The sequence below is a fragment of the Pantherophis guttatus genome, chromosome 2 (genome assembly GCF_059756535.1).
Source record: "Pantherophis guttatus breed Tessera chromosome 2, ASM5975653v1, whole genome shotgun sequence".
Taxonomy (NCBI): Eukaryota; Metazoa; Chordata; class Lepidosauria; order Squamata; family Colubridae; genus Pantherophis; species Pantherophis guttatus.
Window position 1 is genome coordinate 291328224 of NC_142064.1, and position 13995 is coordinate 291342218.

The window sequence follows — 13995 nt, forward strand, 5'->3', positions numbered from 1 at the left end:
CCAAGCCCAGAATTCAGGGAGTCCCCCCCCCCGTCTGAGCAGCAGCTCTTCCTCCCTCCCCCCCCCCCCAAATTCTTAGCCAAAGGGCCCTCAAGGCACTTTTTCCTCCCTGGAAATTTTGAGGGTGTTTTTGTCCTTAATTCCCTCCAACTTTTGTAGGTGTGTTTGTACAAAACGTCTTTTGAAGAGAAATATCGTTTCCAAATAAATGCAGCTTTTCCCTCCTTTCCAAATCTCTGCCGTGGTTTGAAATAAACCTTTAAGCTCCATAAATCTCAGAAACATTTTATATTATGAAGGAGCAGATTCTCCATTCCTCCCTTTTGTTCTTTGCCAGGGAACTCAACTCACTCATTTTGCCTGCAGGGATCGTGTGAGAAAAGGGGATTTTAGGGGGAAAGGAATCAGTCCTGGGACTCCCAAGTCCTAAGAATCAGCCTCTGAGATGAATTTAGTTCTTCTGGAGGGAAGTTGGAGGAAACATTTTCCCAAAAGACGGAGAAGAAAATCCATATCCACGGATATGATGTGTCAGAGGATCTGAGTGAATTTTTTTCCTTGTAAAAGATTTCAGGAAGGATGGAGGGACAGTATATTAAACCGAAGAATAAATTTATAATTTATAGAACAACCTGGAATTTTAATAGAAATCCTGGGGACTTCAGGGATCAGGAATTACAGCCTTTTCACCATCACAGTCAGGAAATCTCCCCCCCCCCAAACTATCCCAAAAGGAGACCTTCTGTTTCTTCTTCTCCTCTTTCACTTCATCCATAGAAAACTTTTTTTTCTAGTCTTTGGGGGAGATTCGGGTTCTGCTCAGTTACGCAAAGGCGGCTTAGAGAGATCCTGAATTCCGGATCCTGTTTCAAGAGCTTTGGGGGTCCAGAGGTGGCCTGGGTCCTTTCCAGGGATGGGGGGGCTGGAGGGGTCAAACTCCCCCCTGGCCCAGCACCAGCCTCAGCAGCCCAGAGCCAGGTCCCCCCCAGCATCTGCCCCACAGTTGTGTATCTGACACAGCCACTCGCACACAGTCAGCCCCAGATCCAGGCAGCCTCTGTGGGGCCTCCACCCCTCACCTGACCCAGGCAGAACCTCTGGGCCCCTTTCATGCTTCCCCCCCCCCAAATATTGTGCTCTCCTCCGAGTTCCCTCTGCCATCCCCAGCTTCACACACACACAAATACACACACACACATACACAGAGTTTCTTTCTCCAGCCCCCAAGAGCCGCAGAGGCGCTTGGGCTTCGCTTCCCCAGCCTGAAGCTTTGGGCTCCTCCGAAGCGGAACTGAGGACCTGGCCAGGATCCAGCAGGCAACAAGCCTCCATTCTCCCTCAGGGCAGTTCAGGGACTCCCCTCCTCCTCCTCCTCCTCCGCCCCATGGCTGAGTCTGCAGGTGGGGCAGCCACAAGGTCCTCTGCCCCATTGGAGGAGGCTGAAGGGGCCCTTCCTGACCCCCGAGGAGACCCTGGGGAGCCCAGGAAAGAAACCGATGGAGGGTTGGAGAAATGTCACTCAAAGGACCCACATTCTCCCCCTTGGGACCCTTTGTGGGGAGACCCTCCCTGCTCTCTGGGGAGGCTCTGACGGAGGAAGGATGGGAGGGAAGAGGGGAAAAGGGGGACCAGCATGGAGGGGGAGGGACTCAGTTGCAGTTGGGGGGGGAGGACACTGTTCAGAGGACCTGGAGGAGGGGGATGGGGAGGGGTCTCCCCAGAGAAAGTCTATCCATGGGTGGCTAAACATCGACACCAACTTGAAGGCATGAAACCATCATCAAACAAGCTGATTAGAGGAGTTCTCCAGTCCTTTTCTCCCTCCGTTGAAGCAGATTGAAGAAAGTCCTTGACTTACATCGGTTCATTTAGTGACCGTTTGACTTTGGGGTTGGGTGGCTTCCAATATACCCCCATGGCTCCATCCTTCTTTTCCCCCTTTTATGTTATCTGAAATGCATGGAAGGTTTTCGTCTTTCTTCTGTTGCTTTTCTAGAGCGGTTTGGTTATTTCTTACATATCGCGCAATTTCACCTCCTCTTTTTTTAGGTCTGTTTCTTATTTGTTTATTTATTTATTTCATAAAACGCAAAGAAAGACAGAAATAGGAAATCAGGGGAAGGAGAAAAAGAGGGGAAAAGAAAGTCTGAGGTTCAAGGGGCAAAAGGGAAAAAAGGCTTTGACTTCCGGCTCTTTTCAGTACAGTAGAAGATTTTTTAAAAAAACAACTTTTTGCTTTTACACCTTAATATGTCAGCAGCCATTTCTAGAAGGACAATTCAATCTAACGGACAAAAGCAAAGTCATTTTAGGTCCGTTTCCTTTGAACACTTTAAATGTGTTCAATTTAACAGCTGGGGAAGGAAAGTCTAGAATGATCCAGAACACCCCTTTGTGGCTGAGGGAGGGAGGGAGGGCTCCCGCCTGAGGGAATCTGCGCTCTGATTGGTTGCTGAGGGTGGAAAGGGGGCGTTTCCCTTTTTTCCCGCCTTTTTCTTCTAGGCGCCTTTGAGAAGGAGACAGATAATAATATGGAATAAGATGAAGTAAAAATTTGTATAAATAGTAAATAATAAGGAAGGATCACTACAAAAAAGCTGTAAAAAGAGTATATAAATGTTGTATGTTTTGTTTTGTTTTAATGTTTCATAATAAAAATTATTTTTTAAAAAAGAAAAGAGCGCTGAGCTGTGGAGAGCGGGAAACTCCAGAGTGGAAGGAGGCTGAGGAGCGGCAGGGCCGGGATCGGAGTCAGCCGGGGGGAAAGGGAGGGAGGTGTGTGGTGCCACTTCCCCCTACAAGCGCAGCGTCCGCCTGCCCTTCTCTCAGCGAGGAAGCTTCCCAGCCGCTTGCTTCGAAGTAGCCGAGCCGTTCCCGTGGAAGGGAAGCAGGCGGCCCCGGGGCTCGTGATTGGCGGCCTCCGCATGGAGCTTTCGGCCGCCTCTCCCCAGAGCTCTGAGGCATAGCAGCTGCCTGCTCCTCCCTCTCCGCCTCCCACCTGCCCTCAGCCTTGCCCCAAAGTTTGGGAAGCACCAGGGACAGTTTGTGCGCTGCGCTCGGGGCAGGAAAGCTCATGGCGAGCAGGCCAGCTGGCTCCTTCCCCAGAGAAGGGAAAGCGGCATGCAGCGGAAGTGCTCTCGGCCCCAACAGGGAAGCTCCGAATGCTTTCCAGCCGGCGCACCTCTTACCGCTTACCACGCTCTCCTCCGGTCTTCCTGGAGGCAGCTCGCTTCTCCTTCTCCTGGGTGAGAGGGGTGAGGGGGCACGCCGGAACCCAGAAGAAGAAAAGGAGCAGAGCTGCCAGCTAGGCTGGGGCTTCCCTTCCTCTCTGCGGCAGCCCATGTGGATCCCAGGCAGTGCAGCTTCGGGGCTTTTCCTCACAGTGTCAATGACAAGGTAGGCAGGCAGGCGAGCGGGTACAGGGGAGCGACTGGGGCAGTGATCCTGGCTGGCAAGGAGGTGGATGTCCTGGGGCACGTATGTGCTCTGGCACATACTTCTGTTTACTGGCACATATGCATGTGCGACAATCAGGACGATGCACATGCGTGTGCCAGAAGCCCAGAAGAGGAATGGGCGACGCCTTGCATGCCAGGTGAAATGGCTCTGCGTGCCACTTCCAGCACGCGTGCCATAGTTTTGCTATCACGGACCTATACCGAATCTGAGAGGGAGGGAGGGAGCCATTGGGTGCCAAAATGGGGCAGGACCCTCCAGTTGTGAAGGGGAGAAATGGCTGAAATGGCTGGGTGAATGTAGGGGAGTCTCGGGTGCCCCCCAATGGCTCCCCACAAATGCTCAGGGAGGACCGTGCCTGCTGCCATTCTGCTCCTCCAAAGGGGACTTGAAGGGAAGCAGAGCAAGGGGGCCTCTGAGCAGGAAGGGGGGTCCTGCCCCTTCGCCTCCCTGGATCTGCCCACCCTCCTCCTGAACCAGATCTGACTTTGGACCCAAAATAGCCTGGATGGTGGATCCAGAGGCAGCGGAGGGAGGAGCCTCCTGCGGGGGCAGCAAAGAGGAAGAGGAGGAAGAGGAAGGGAGGATTCCAGGGTTTTCCTACATCTGAAGTTTATTCTTTTATAGCAAAGCGAAGGGAAGGGAAGTGATTCGGAGGAAGAATGATGGAGATGAAGCTGCTGTGGGTTCAAAGCCAGGAGAGTTGAGGGGGATAGACTGACAGGTCAGCCCAGTGTCCCTGTGGACAGTCTGGATGGTCTCCACCCCTCTCTAACAAGAAAGAGAGCCCTGAGAGGAAGCTGGAGGGGGGTCTCAGCCGGAGAAGGTCCAGGCTGCCATTCTCCTCCTCCCCCCAACCTGCCACCTTCAGCCTCCATTTCTCAGAGGCTGCAAACAGGACAAAGAGTCTTCAGCTGTTAAAGAAAAAATAATCCTTTTGCATCGGAGAGCAGGATTAATTCATGAGTGCTGTAGAAAAAGAGATGGGGAAGAAAATCAGAATATAAAGAGAATCTTTTAGTGTAAATAACATACTTTTCTTCCTTTTCAGCCCCCACCCACAAGGCAGGCCCACACTGCAGGGGGGTGGTTGACAGGCAGGGACAGATAAGAGGGAGAATCTGCCCATTTCAGGGAGGAAAAGGCTGGGAAGGACCAGGGATTCCTCCCCATTTCATCTCCAGGGGATTCTGGAATTCTCCCTAATTGTCTTAATTAGAGGGTTAATCAAGAGGGGAGGGCCCCCTCCCCCACTCCCTCCGTGCAGATATGAAGAGAGAAGACGGGGCTACGATGGGGGTGGCAGCAAAGGGGGGAGCCTGGGCTCACTTGGCCAGAAGTTGTGGGAATTCTCACAAGGAGAAGGGGGGTCAGGAAGAAGAGCCTGTCAAGGCTGCAACTGATGATCCCAAAGGAGTCTACGTGGGGGGCCAAGGAGGATCATCTGGGAAGGGGGGGTGGGTGGGGGTTTCCAATTCACAGCAAAGTCTTGGAGGGAGTTCATTCAGATGATAAGGTCATCTCAAGGACTTAGCTCCACCTTCCATCCGAGTAGGGACAGAGCTCCAGCAAGAGCTAATGCAATGACAGAACTATACCTGAGATGATTGGTGGGTTGCCCCCAGTTTGGACTGGTTCGCAAGAACTGGTAGTAAAACTTGCAGGAGGCCCCGCCCACTGCCCCAGATGTCCTCATCGGCAATCTGCACATGCGCAGAAGCAAGGCGTACATGTGAGCGAAGCAAGCGCGCGCACGCAATCCCATTGCGAACCGGTACTAAAGGTAAGTAGACCCCTCCCCTGCCTGAGATGCTCTGTTAATTATCAGCAATTTAGCTGGGCAAAATCTCCTGCCGTTTGCTGAAGTGGCCTCCAATCCCCCAGTGCAGAGGTGGGATTCACTTACCTTCCCTCCCGGACTGCAAATGTGAGTGTGCTCAAGCACTCGCTTCGCTCACATGTGCCACCTCTGCGCATGCACACGGCCTTCTGCGCATGTGCAGTAGTTGCGCATTACGTCTGGGAGGGTGGGCAGAGCCTCCCACAGTCATCGCTACCAGTTCGCATGATCCAGACAGAACCGGCGGAATCCCACCACTGCCGCAGTGCATAGTAGCATGGGACTCACCTCTTTTGAGATAGCCGCAGGGGTGGAATACTCTCAGGAACCCCCCATCCACAGTGAGCCTAACAGAATGGGTGGGTTGCTTACAAAATGCTTGTGGGAATGTATATCTGGGGTGCTCCCTCCCCAAGGGGGGAGCGGGAAGGAATGGCCCCCTCCTTCCCTTCCCTTTGGCAATTTCCCAAAATGTGGAAAAATTCTGGAAAAAAATTTCCTGAAAAAATTCTTCAGGAAGTGAGGGGAGCCGAATGTCAAGTCGCAAATCATCCCTGGCCTGCTCTCGAGTTGCCGTAAGCAAGGGGGATGAGAAATTGATGAAACGGCATGGCAGCCAAAGACAGATGCACATTCTAGACTTATCTCTCTCAAGGCTGCATCCCAGGGTTACCCACAGCGGTTGGAGGGGAGTGGTCTCTACAACCCCAAAATTGCTCCGTTGGCAGATGTGATTGACGACACACCCTTGGGAGAGGGGGGAAACAGGGTCATGATTGGGGCGTAAATTATGTAGGGTCAGAGCTGGTTCACTTGGGAACGTGCAGACATGAAGCTCCTAATAAATAACTGGATTTCTTTTGAAGCTTGGCTCGAGGCTCATGATTTAATGAGGGCATCCGTCAGAACCCTGAGACTCTCCTCTTTTGCAATTTCCCAACACTTGGAAAAATTCTGGGCAACATTTTAGCGTTTGTGTCTGCTTTTGTTTTTGATTGCAATACTTTTTCAGGTCTCTGTAAGGAAAAGCTGCCCAAAATCCAAAAATTGTTTTTTTTTTTTTTTTTAAAAAGGAACAATTAAGGAATTAAAAAAAAACCACCTATAACTCTTAGGAGGGGCTGAGATGAGGGGGAAGAGGAGAAACTCACCTGCAGGAGGTTGGATGGGAGTTGCTGGAAGGAGAAAAAGACCCAATCAGGACCCTTCATGGGCTGGAGGACTCAGCGGGACCCCCTCCCCATTGATAGCCCATAATAGGTTGTGTGATCTTCACTTATAGCCCCTCAAATAAATGAAGCTGCCAAAAATATTCCTCAAGGAGCCCCTCTTGGCCACCTGCTAAGCTTGATGAGAGGCCTCCCCTAGAGGGTCCCCTCCCCACAACCTCTCCTCCAGGCCCCCAGACTCACCTTTCTTGCTCTTCAGATAGGAGAAGAGCCCCACAGCCAGGAAGGCCACTCCTATCACGGCCCCCATGATCCCCGTCCAGAGCTTGCTCCTGGCAGAGCTGGAGGAACGGGGCTCTGGGGAAGGAGAAGGAGCCTCACCTGAGCAGGAGGATCAGGCCCACCTTTCCCCAGGAGGCTCCATTCCTGCTCCCCCCACAGGGAGGGTCTTTCTCCCATCTCAGGGCAGGATGGGGTTCCCAAACCAGGAGGAGAGGGAGGGGAGGGGCTTACCCCACTGGATGGTGATGGGGGCGTCCAGGCTGGCATGCTCCACCTTGCAAGTGTAGACATCCCCCCGTTGGGGCTGGGTCTCCAACATCACCTGGAGCTGGTAGGTCCAGTCGCCATTCTGGAGCTCCTCCCCAAAGGCCACGCCCTCCTCCTCCGGCTGCCCGTTCTTCAGCCACTGGACCTCGATCTCCACGGGGTAAAAGCCGGTCGCGATGCAGAGGAGGATGGTGTTGGGGGAAGAGGGCTCCATCTTGGTGGGGGAGATGGAAACGGTGGGCTTGGCTGGAGGGAAGGAGGAGAAGGAGGGACATGAGACACACAACAGGAAAGAAATAATGCAGAAGACGGGAAGGACTGACGCAGCACGAGTCGGATGATTCTTGGGATCTCGTTGAAAATGAAACCAGATTTTTAATTAGGTCTAATACCACAACATTTGTTTATTTGTTTGTTTAGTAAACTTAGTTATTTATTAAATTTATTTGCCAAAGTGGCCACAACTAACCCAAAGTCTTACAGACACTCTCCTAGCCGTGACTGCCACCTGCTCTCCGGGAGTCCAGGAGAATCTCCAGAATTGCCAACTGGGTCTCTGGGACAATGCAGCTCGGCATCCTGTGATTTCAGGTCTCCTCAACTGGAGCCGGATCAACAATTTGCTCTAAATACATGGAATATTTATTCAAAGAACAGGAACCCCTGGAGAATTATTGGCCTCTTGTCTGAAGTATTTTCATGGAAGTAAAAATAATACTTTAGATGAAGAAGAAATTATATGAATCACAATGAAATTCAGGATCACCATTTTGGATTTATAATGAAAATGCATTCTATTTATGTGGATAAAGCTTGTGAGCAGCTAAAGGTTTTTCACAAACCATCCAGAGATTTTGGTCCTGTCCCTGTGATTGGGAAAGGCCTCACATACTTTGGTCCGAGCTTTTTTGATTTCTGGGAGGTCTGTAAATATTTGGTGGAAAGATAAACCATATCACCCACTTTGTAAACGTGTGCCGGGCACCTCTTTTTGTCAGCTTGGGCTTTATGTGCTCGGTGTGCGTCATCTAAAGCTTTTCGAGTTACTGCCCAAGTACCCCGTAGTTGTTCGATCCACTCAGTTAAAGAGGGGTTCTGTGGGTTATCCTGTGGTAGCTCTGGGATTGGCACAAACTCTTGGCCAGAGGCCACCTTAAATGGAGTGAAACGGTGCTGCTATGTATGGAGTTATTATACGCCACCTCCGCAAATGGCAATAAGTCCACCCAGTTATCTTGCTGGTAATTTATGTAATATTGCTTAACGCATTGTAAGCCGCCCTGAGTCTCCGGAGAAGGGCGGCATATAAATCAAATTTAAATAAAAATAAAATAAATAAATAAATCTTAGGTACTGTTCTAACACGGCATTGGTTCTCTCACAAGCCCCATTTGTCTGGGGGTGGTGGGTGGAGCTTAACTTCTGGGCTGAGCCTATTAACTTTAAAAACTCCTTCCAAAAGTTGGAGGTAAATTGCACACCCCTGTCCGAGATTATACATTTTGGAGCCCCATGTAATGGATAAACATGTTGAATAAACAATTTTGCAAGGGTTTTAGTTGAAGGGATTTTAGAACAAGGGATGAAATGCACTTGTTTGGAAAACAGGTCTGTTACTGCCCGGATGACGGTACAGCCTTCACTTTCTGGTAGGTCCACAATAAAATCCATGGATATTTCTTTCCAAGGGGCATTCGGCCTTGCCACTCTCTGAAGTGAACCGGGCGGTTTCCCCGGAGGTCTCTTAGCTGAGGCACACACCAGACAACTAGCTACATATGCCTCTATGTCCTTTTTGAGTGCAGGCCACCAGAATTGTCTTTTAACGAGATGTAGAGTTTTAACAAATCCAAAGTGTCCCGCCATCTTGGTGTCATGAGCATGCTGCAACACCGCTACTCTTAAACTGGCAGGAACATACAATTTGGTCCCAATCCAAGCTAGTCCATCACGGAGTGTACATTCATTTGAGTGGGTTCGAAACCACCCGTCAGTCTTTAGAGCTTCTTGTAGTTTCTGAAGCAAATTGCCCGAGAGGGCTGGATCGGCCCTCGTCTGTGCTCTTGTAGTTACTGGTGCTGCTAGTTGTGTCACAGGTATGATAGGCCAAACCACTTCCTCCTTGGTACTGTTGTATTGAGGCAATCTGGACAGTGCATCCGCCATGAAGTTCTTTCCACCAGGAAGGTAGCGTAAAGTGAAATTAAAATGGTTGAAGTATTGAGCCCAGCGAGCTTGCTTTGGTGACAGCTTACGTGTTTTCAAAGCCTCCAAATTTTTATGGTCAATCCAAACTTCAAAAGGATGCTTAGCTCCTTCAAGAAATTGTCTCCACGTTAACAATGCCCATCGCACCGCAAAAGCTTCCTTCTCCCATATGGCCCATCTCCTTGCGGTCTCTGACAATTTGCAGGACATATAGGCACAGGGTTGTAATTTCCCTTCTGCATTCTTCTGCAGAAGTACTGCTCCCACTGCCACGTTGCTCGTGTCTGCCTGTACTACAAAAGGCTCTTCCATGTCTGGATGTTTGAGGACTGGTTCAGCAGCAAACAACCGTTTCAACTTTTTGAATGCCTCCTGACAGTCCATAGTCCATTCAAGGACTCGTGAGGGCTTTGGTCTTACTTCACCTTTTGTTTTCAGAAGATTTGTTATTGGCAGCGCAATTTTGGCGAACGAGGGGATAAACTGTCTATAGAAGTTAGCAAATCCAAGGAAACTTGGTAGTTGTTTGTGGGTGCGTGGCGCAGCCCATTCCAATACTGCCCGAACTTTTCCAGGGTCCATCTCTATCTCCTCATGCGATATGCGATATCTAAGATAGTCAATTTTGCTTTGGTGGAACTTGCATTTAGAGAGCTTGGCATATAGTTCAGCAGCCCTGAGTTTTTTCAGGACAGTTCGCACCAATTTCACATGGTTGTCCATGCTCTCAGAGTAGATAAGAATGTCATCCAAGTAAACCAGCACCCCCTTATACAGGTGCTCATGCAGTACTTCGTTAATTAATTGCATGAACACCGCAGGGGCTCCTTGTAGTCCAAAAGGGAGCACTCAAAACTGGATACACCCCAGTGGGCAGTTAAATGCGGTTTTCCATTCATCCCCCTCCTTAATTGTCACTCTGTAGTATGCCTCTCGTAAGTCCAGTTTGGTGAAAATTTTCCCCTTTCCTAGATGTGCTAGCATGTCCTTCATGAGCGGCAGGGGGTAAACGTTTTCCACGCAAATAGCGTTGATATTCCTATAAGCAACCACCAAACGAAAGGAGCCATCTTTCTTTTCTCGGAACATTACAGGCGCCGCCTCCCTTGGTCTGGCTGGTTGGATAAAACCCCGTTCTAGGTTTTTATCAATGAAGTTTCGCAATTCCCCTAGTTCTCGAGGGGTCATGGGGTAGATCTTTGGCTTAGGGAGCTTCACCCCAGGGAGTATTTCAATGGTACTGTTCGTAGCTCTGTGGGGGGGCAGCACATCCGAGGCCTTTTGACTAAAAACTTCTCAGAGATCCCAATACTCCTTTGGAATCTTTTCCTCCCCTTCGATGTGGCCTATTGCCACTTCTGCCCTTTCGTGTTCTACTCTGTCCTCCAGGGGGCTTTCTTCCCTCTCTAGTCTCGGTTTTCCGGTGCGAATGTGCAAAACCCTCATTTTCCAGTTAACCCGTGGATTCCATCTACGGAGCCAGGGCAGTCCAAGTATGAGGGGTCGTTCCATGCTAGGGGCCACAATAAACCTGAGGGTCTCTACATGATCCCCCAATTGCATTTCAATGGGTTCAGTCACAAAGCTGGCTGGGCCCCCTCCTGCAATTGATCCGTCCAGTTGACAGAACGCCATGGGCCTTTTTAATGTTTTTAGCCTCAGGCCCATTTTCTCCACGATTTTTGGGCTGATTATTCACCTGGTGCACCCAGAGTCTAATAGGGCTAACATCTGCGCATGTGCCCCTGTAGATGGCACCCTTATTTCTATGGGGATGAGCATGGGGCCCTCAGTGTGACTCACCAGATCATCGGAGTCAGAGTCGGAGTCCGTCCCGCTGTCGTCCACGGTGGTCGGAGTTCCCAACTCACCCTGGTTTCGGGGAGCGAACTCAACGACTTCTCCTTTCAGTGCGGTTTCGTGAGTTTTTGCGGGTGCTTTGTCAGCCTTCTTTAGTCCCAAGCCGGTAGATTTTGGCACTGGCTTGGAGAAACATTCGGTGGCCCGATGGCCTTCCTTTCCACATTTGAAACACGTGAAGGGCTTCGATTTTGGTTTGAATTCCGCTCTCTCCGCGCCCGCCTTTGGCGCTCCTTTGCAGTATAAGGGGGATGACGGGTCCCCTGCACGGCCCCCTCGGAGTCGGCTTCGGGCCAGCTCAATTTCCACATCCTCAGCTACTACGTACCAACTCTGCAAGTCTTCGGGGACCCCCCGTGCTCTACAGTCTTTGTATATGTCTTCATTCAGTCCGTCCTTGAAACTCTCCAGTAGGGCCGCTTCTGACCACCCTGTCATGTAGGGTGCCAGTTTGCGAAATTCTTGGGTGTATTTTGGGTGTATCTCTGGCCTTGCTGGATACCCTTCATTCTGAGTCTCGCTTTCCGCTCAGCTAGGTGGTCTTCAAACCGCCTCCTAAGAGACCCCATGAACAGGTTGTAATTCCTCAGCAAGGGAGAGTTATTATTGTGGAGGACCACCATCCATTCAGGTGCTACTCCCTCTAAGACATTCGTGACGCATCTCACTCGTGCCGCATCTGATAAGAGGAAGAGAGGGAGGGGCTTCTGGCTGGGAAGAGGGAGGGAGACGGGAGGTTCCTGAATAGGATAGAAATGAATCAGGAATAGAGAGAAATATATGTATATATAGGGAGTCCTCGACAGGATCACAATTGAGCCCAACCTTTCTGTTGCTAAGTGAGACGTTTGTTCAATGAATGTTGCCCCATGTTACGACCTTTCTTGCCACAGTCGTTAAGTGAATCACTGCAGTTGTTAAATGAGTAACAGGGCTGTTAAGTGAATCTGGCTTCCCCACGGACTTTGCTTATGGGAAGGTCGCTAAAGGGGATCACATGACTCTGGGATGCTGTGACCGTCACAAGTACGAGTCCATTGCCAAGCATCTGGATTTTGACCACGTGACCCTGGGGAGGCTGCAACGGTCGTAAGTGTGAAAAAGGGTCATAAGTCATTTGTTTTCACTGCGGTTGTAATTTTCAACGGTCACTAAATGAACTGTTCTTAAGTGGAGGACTGCCTGTATTGAGCAGGAAAGAGAGAGACCTGGCTGGATTCCCCACCACCACCCCAAAAGAAACCTATCTGGATGGATTTTCTTGTGGGGGGGAAATGGATCAAAGGGATCCCAGATTCCAGACAGGAGGAGAGTTTGGAGGCTGGGAAGATTTTGTCAATCTGAGAGTGCAGAATAAATAAATAAATAAATAAATAAGGAGCAAAACCTCCATCTGGGAGGATCCCAAGGAATGAAATGAAAGGAAAGGAAAGGGGGGTCCTGGCCTACCCCTCCCTCCCTCCCCCCCCCGACTCACCTCTCCGGCCAACCACCCGCTCCTCCCTCTTGGCCGCCTGGTAGCTGTACACCCCGTAGTTGTACCGGCAGACGTAATCCACTTCGGCCTTCTTGTACTGCAGGCGCTGCTCATCCCTGTTCCAATAGTCTGCACTCGCCTTCCCCAACTCCGTGACGGCCACGAACTTCCCGAGGTCGCTGTCGAAGCGGATGTATTCCTGCCGGTCGTAGATGTAGTGGTCCAGGAGCCTCACCCGCTGCGTCCCATTGAGGAAGTGGCACTCAGACTTCTGCTGGTAGAGGAAATGGGCTGCGAGGAGGAGGGGGAGGGAAGGCCGTCAGGAGGGACTCCAGGGCCCATCACGCACAGCCGTTAGTAGAGGAGGGGGGATCCAAGCGGGAGGAGGGAGTTGCTGGAGTCCTTCCTTTCAGGTCCTGGCGGAAGACGCCCCCTGGAGGAGGGAGTGGGAACTCTCTCAGTCCCAGAGAGGAAGGGAGGCTTCCTGGGGGGTCTGGAGGGGGGAGGGGGAAAAGAGGGGGAGGGGTGGGAAAAGGCAGGCAGAAGCTCAACCGGTCCAGCGATCCCGTTCAGTCTCTGCAGGGAAGGTTGGACCTCAAGGGGCAGGAAGGATTGGGGGGAGGGGGAAGCTGGAGGGAAAGTAACGTCCATCCCCCCCACTCTCTCTTCCTTTGGGAGGGGATCTGGGGAGGGGGCACAACGAGTACATCTAGACCGACCCTCCTGGGGTCTCCCAGCCCTTCAGTCCTCACCTTCCCTCCGTCTCTCCCCCCCTTTCTTCTTCCCCAGATTCTTCAGCCCAGCTCCCTCCCTTTGGGGGACTCCTGTTTCCTCTCCCCCTCCCCAAAAAGACCCTGCAGTGCAGCCCCCCTGAAGAGCCTCTCAAAGGGAGGGTCTCCCGCCCCCTCCTCCTCCCTCCCTTCCCCCTCCCCTCCAGGGGGATTATGGGGGTTCTTGGTCTCCAAATTCAGAGTCTCCCCATGAAGGGCCCGAAGCCCCCCTCTTGCCTGACCTCCGAAGCCTCCAATCTGAGATTGAGAAGAAAAAGTGAAGTTTGTGAAGAAGCCCAAATGCCTCTTTTCCCTTCCGGGGATTCAGGGCTCAAAATGCCTCAGTTTCCCACTTTTGCTTTTCCTCCCTTCCTCTTTCCATGCAGCCCCCCCTCCCAGACATGGGGGAGGGGCGAGAGAGGCTGCGACCCCCACCTCGGCTACATGGGGGAAGGGTTAGGATTAGGGTCCCTCTCCGTCCTCCTGGGGGGGCTGTGGGGAGGAAGGGGGAGGAGACCACGCAGAGATCGAGGCTGCTGGAGGCTCCGGAGACCCATCGGCTTCCTTCCCCATTCCCAGCCCCCTCCTCCCCCGCCCAGCCCCCTCCTTACCGGGGGTCTCCTCCCCCCCTTCGCTCCCGGGGATCCGGGCCAGCGCCCCCAGCAG

General features: G+C 51.6%; 1 protein-coding gene across 1 annotated transcript in view; it reads right to left on the bottom strand.

Moving 5' to 3' along the window:
• Nucleotides 1–2617: 2617 nt before the first annotated feature.
• The window catches only part of LOC148116150 (rano class II histocompatibility antigen, A beta chain-like), a 191910-nt gene continuing 180532 nt past the window's right edge, over nucleotides 2618–13995 (bottom strand). Inside the window, exons 3-7 of the mRNA XM_087884945.1 lie at nucleotides 12560–12850; nucleotides 6979–7260; nucleotides 6709–6822; nucleotides 6448–6471; nucleotides 2618–4425 (exon numbers count right to left, since the gene is read on the bottom strand). Of these exons, the coding sequence (XP_087741071.1) occupies nucleotides 4412–4425; nucleotides 6448–6471; nucleotides 6709–6822; nucleotides 6979–7260; nucleotides 12560–12850 (725 nt within the window). The 3' untranslated portion in view covers nucleotides 2618–4411. The remainder of the gene's footprint in view (nucleotides 4426–6447; nucleotides 6472–6708; nucleotides 6823–6978; nucleotides 7261–12559; nucleotides 12851–13995) is intronic.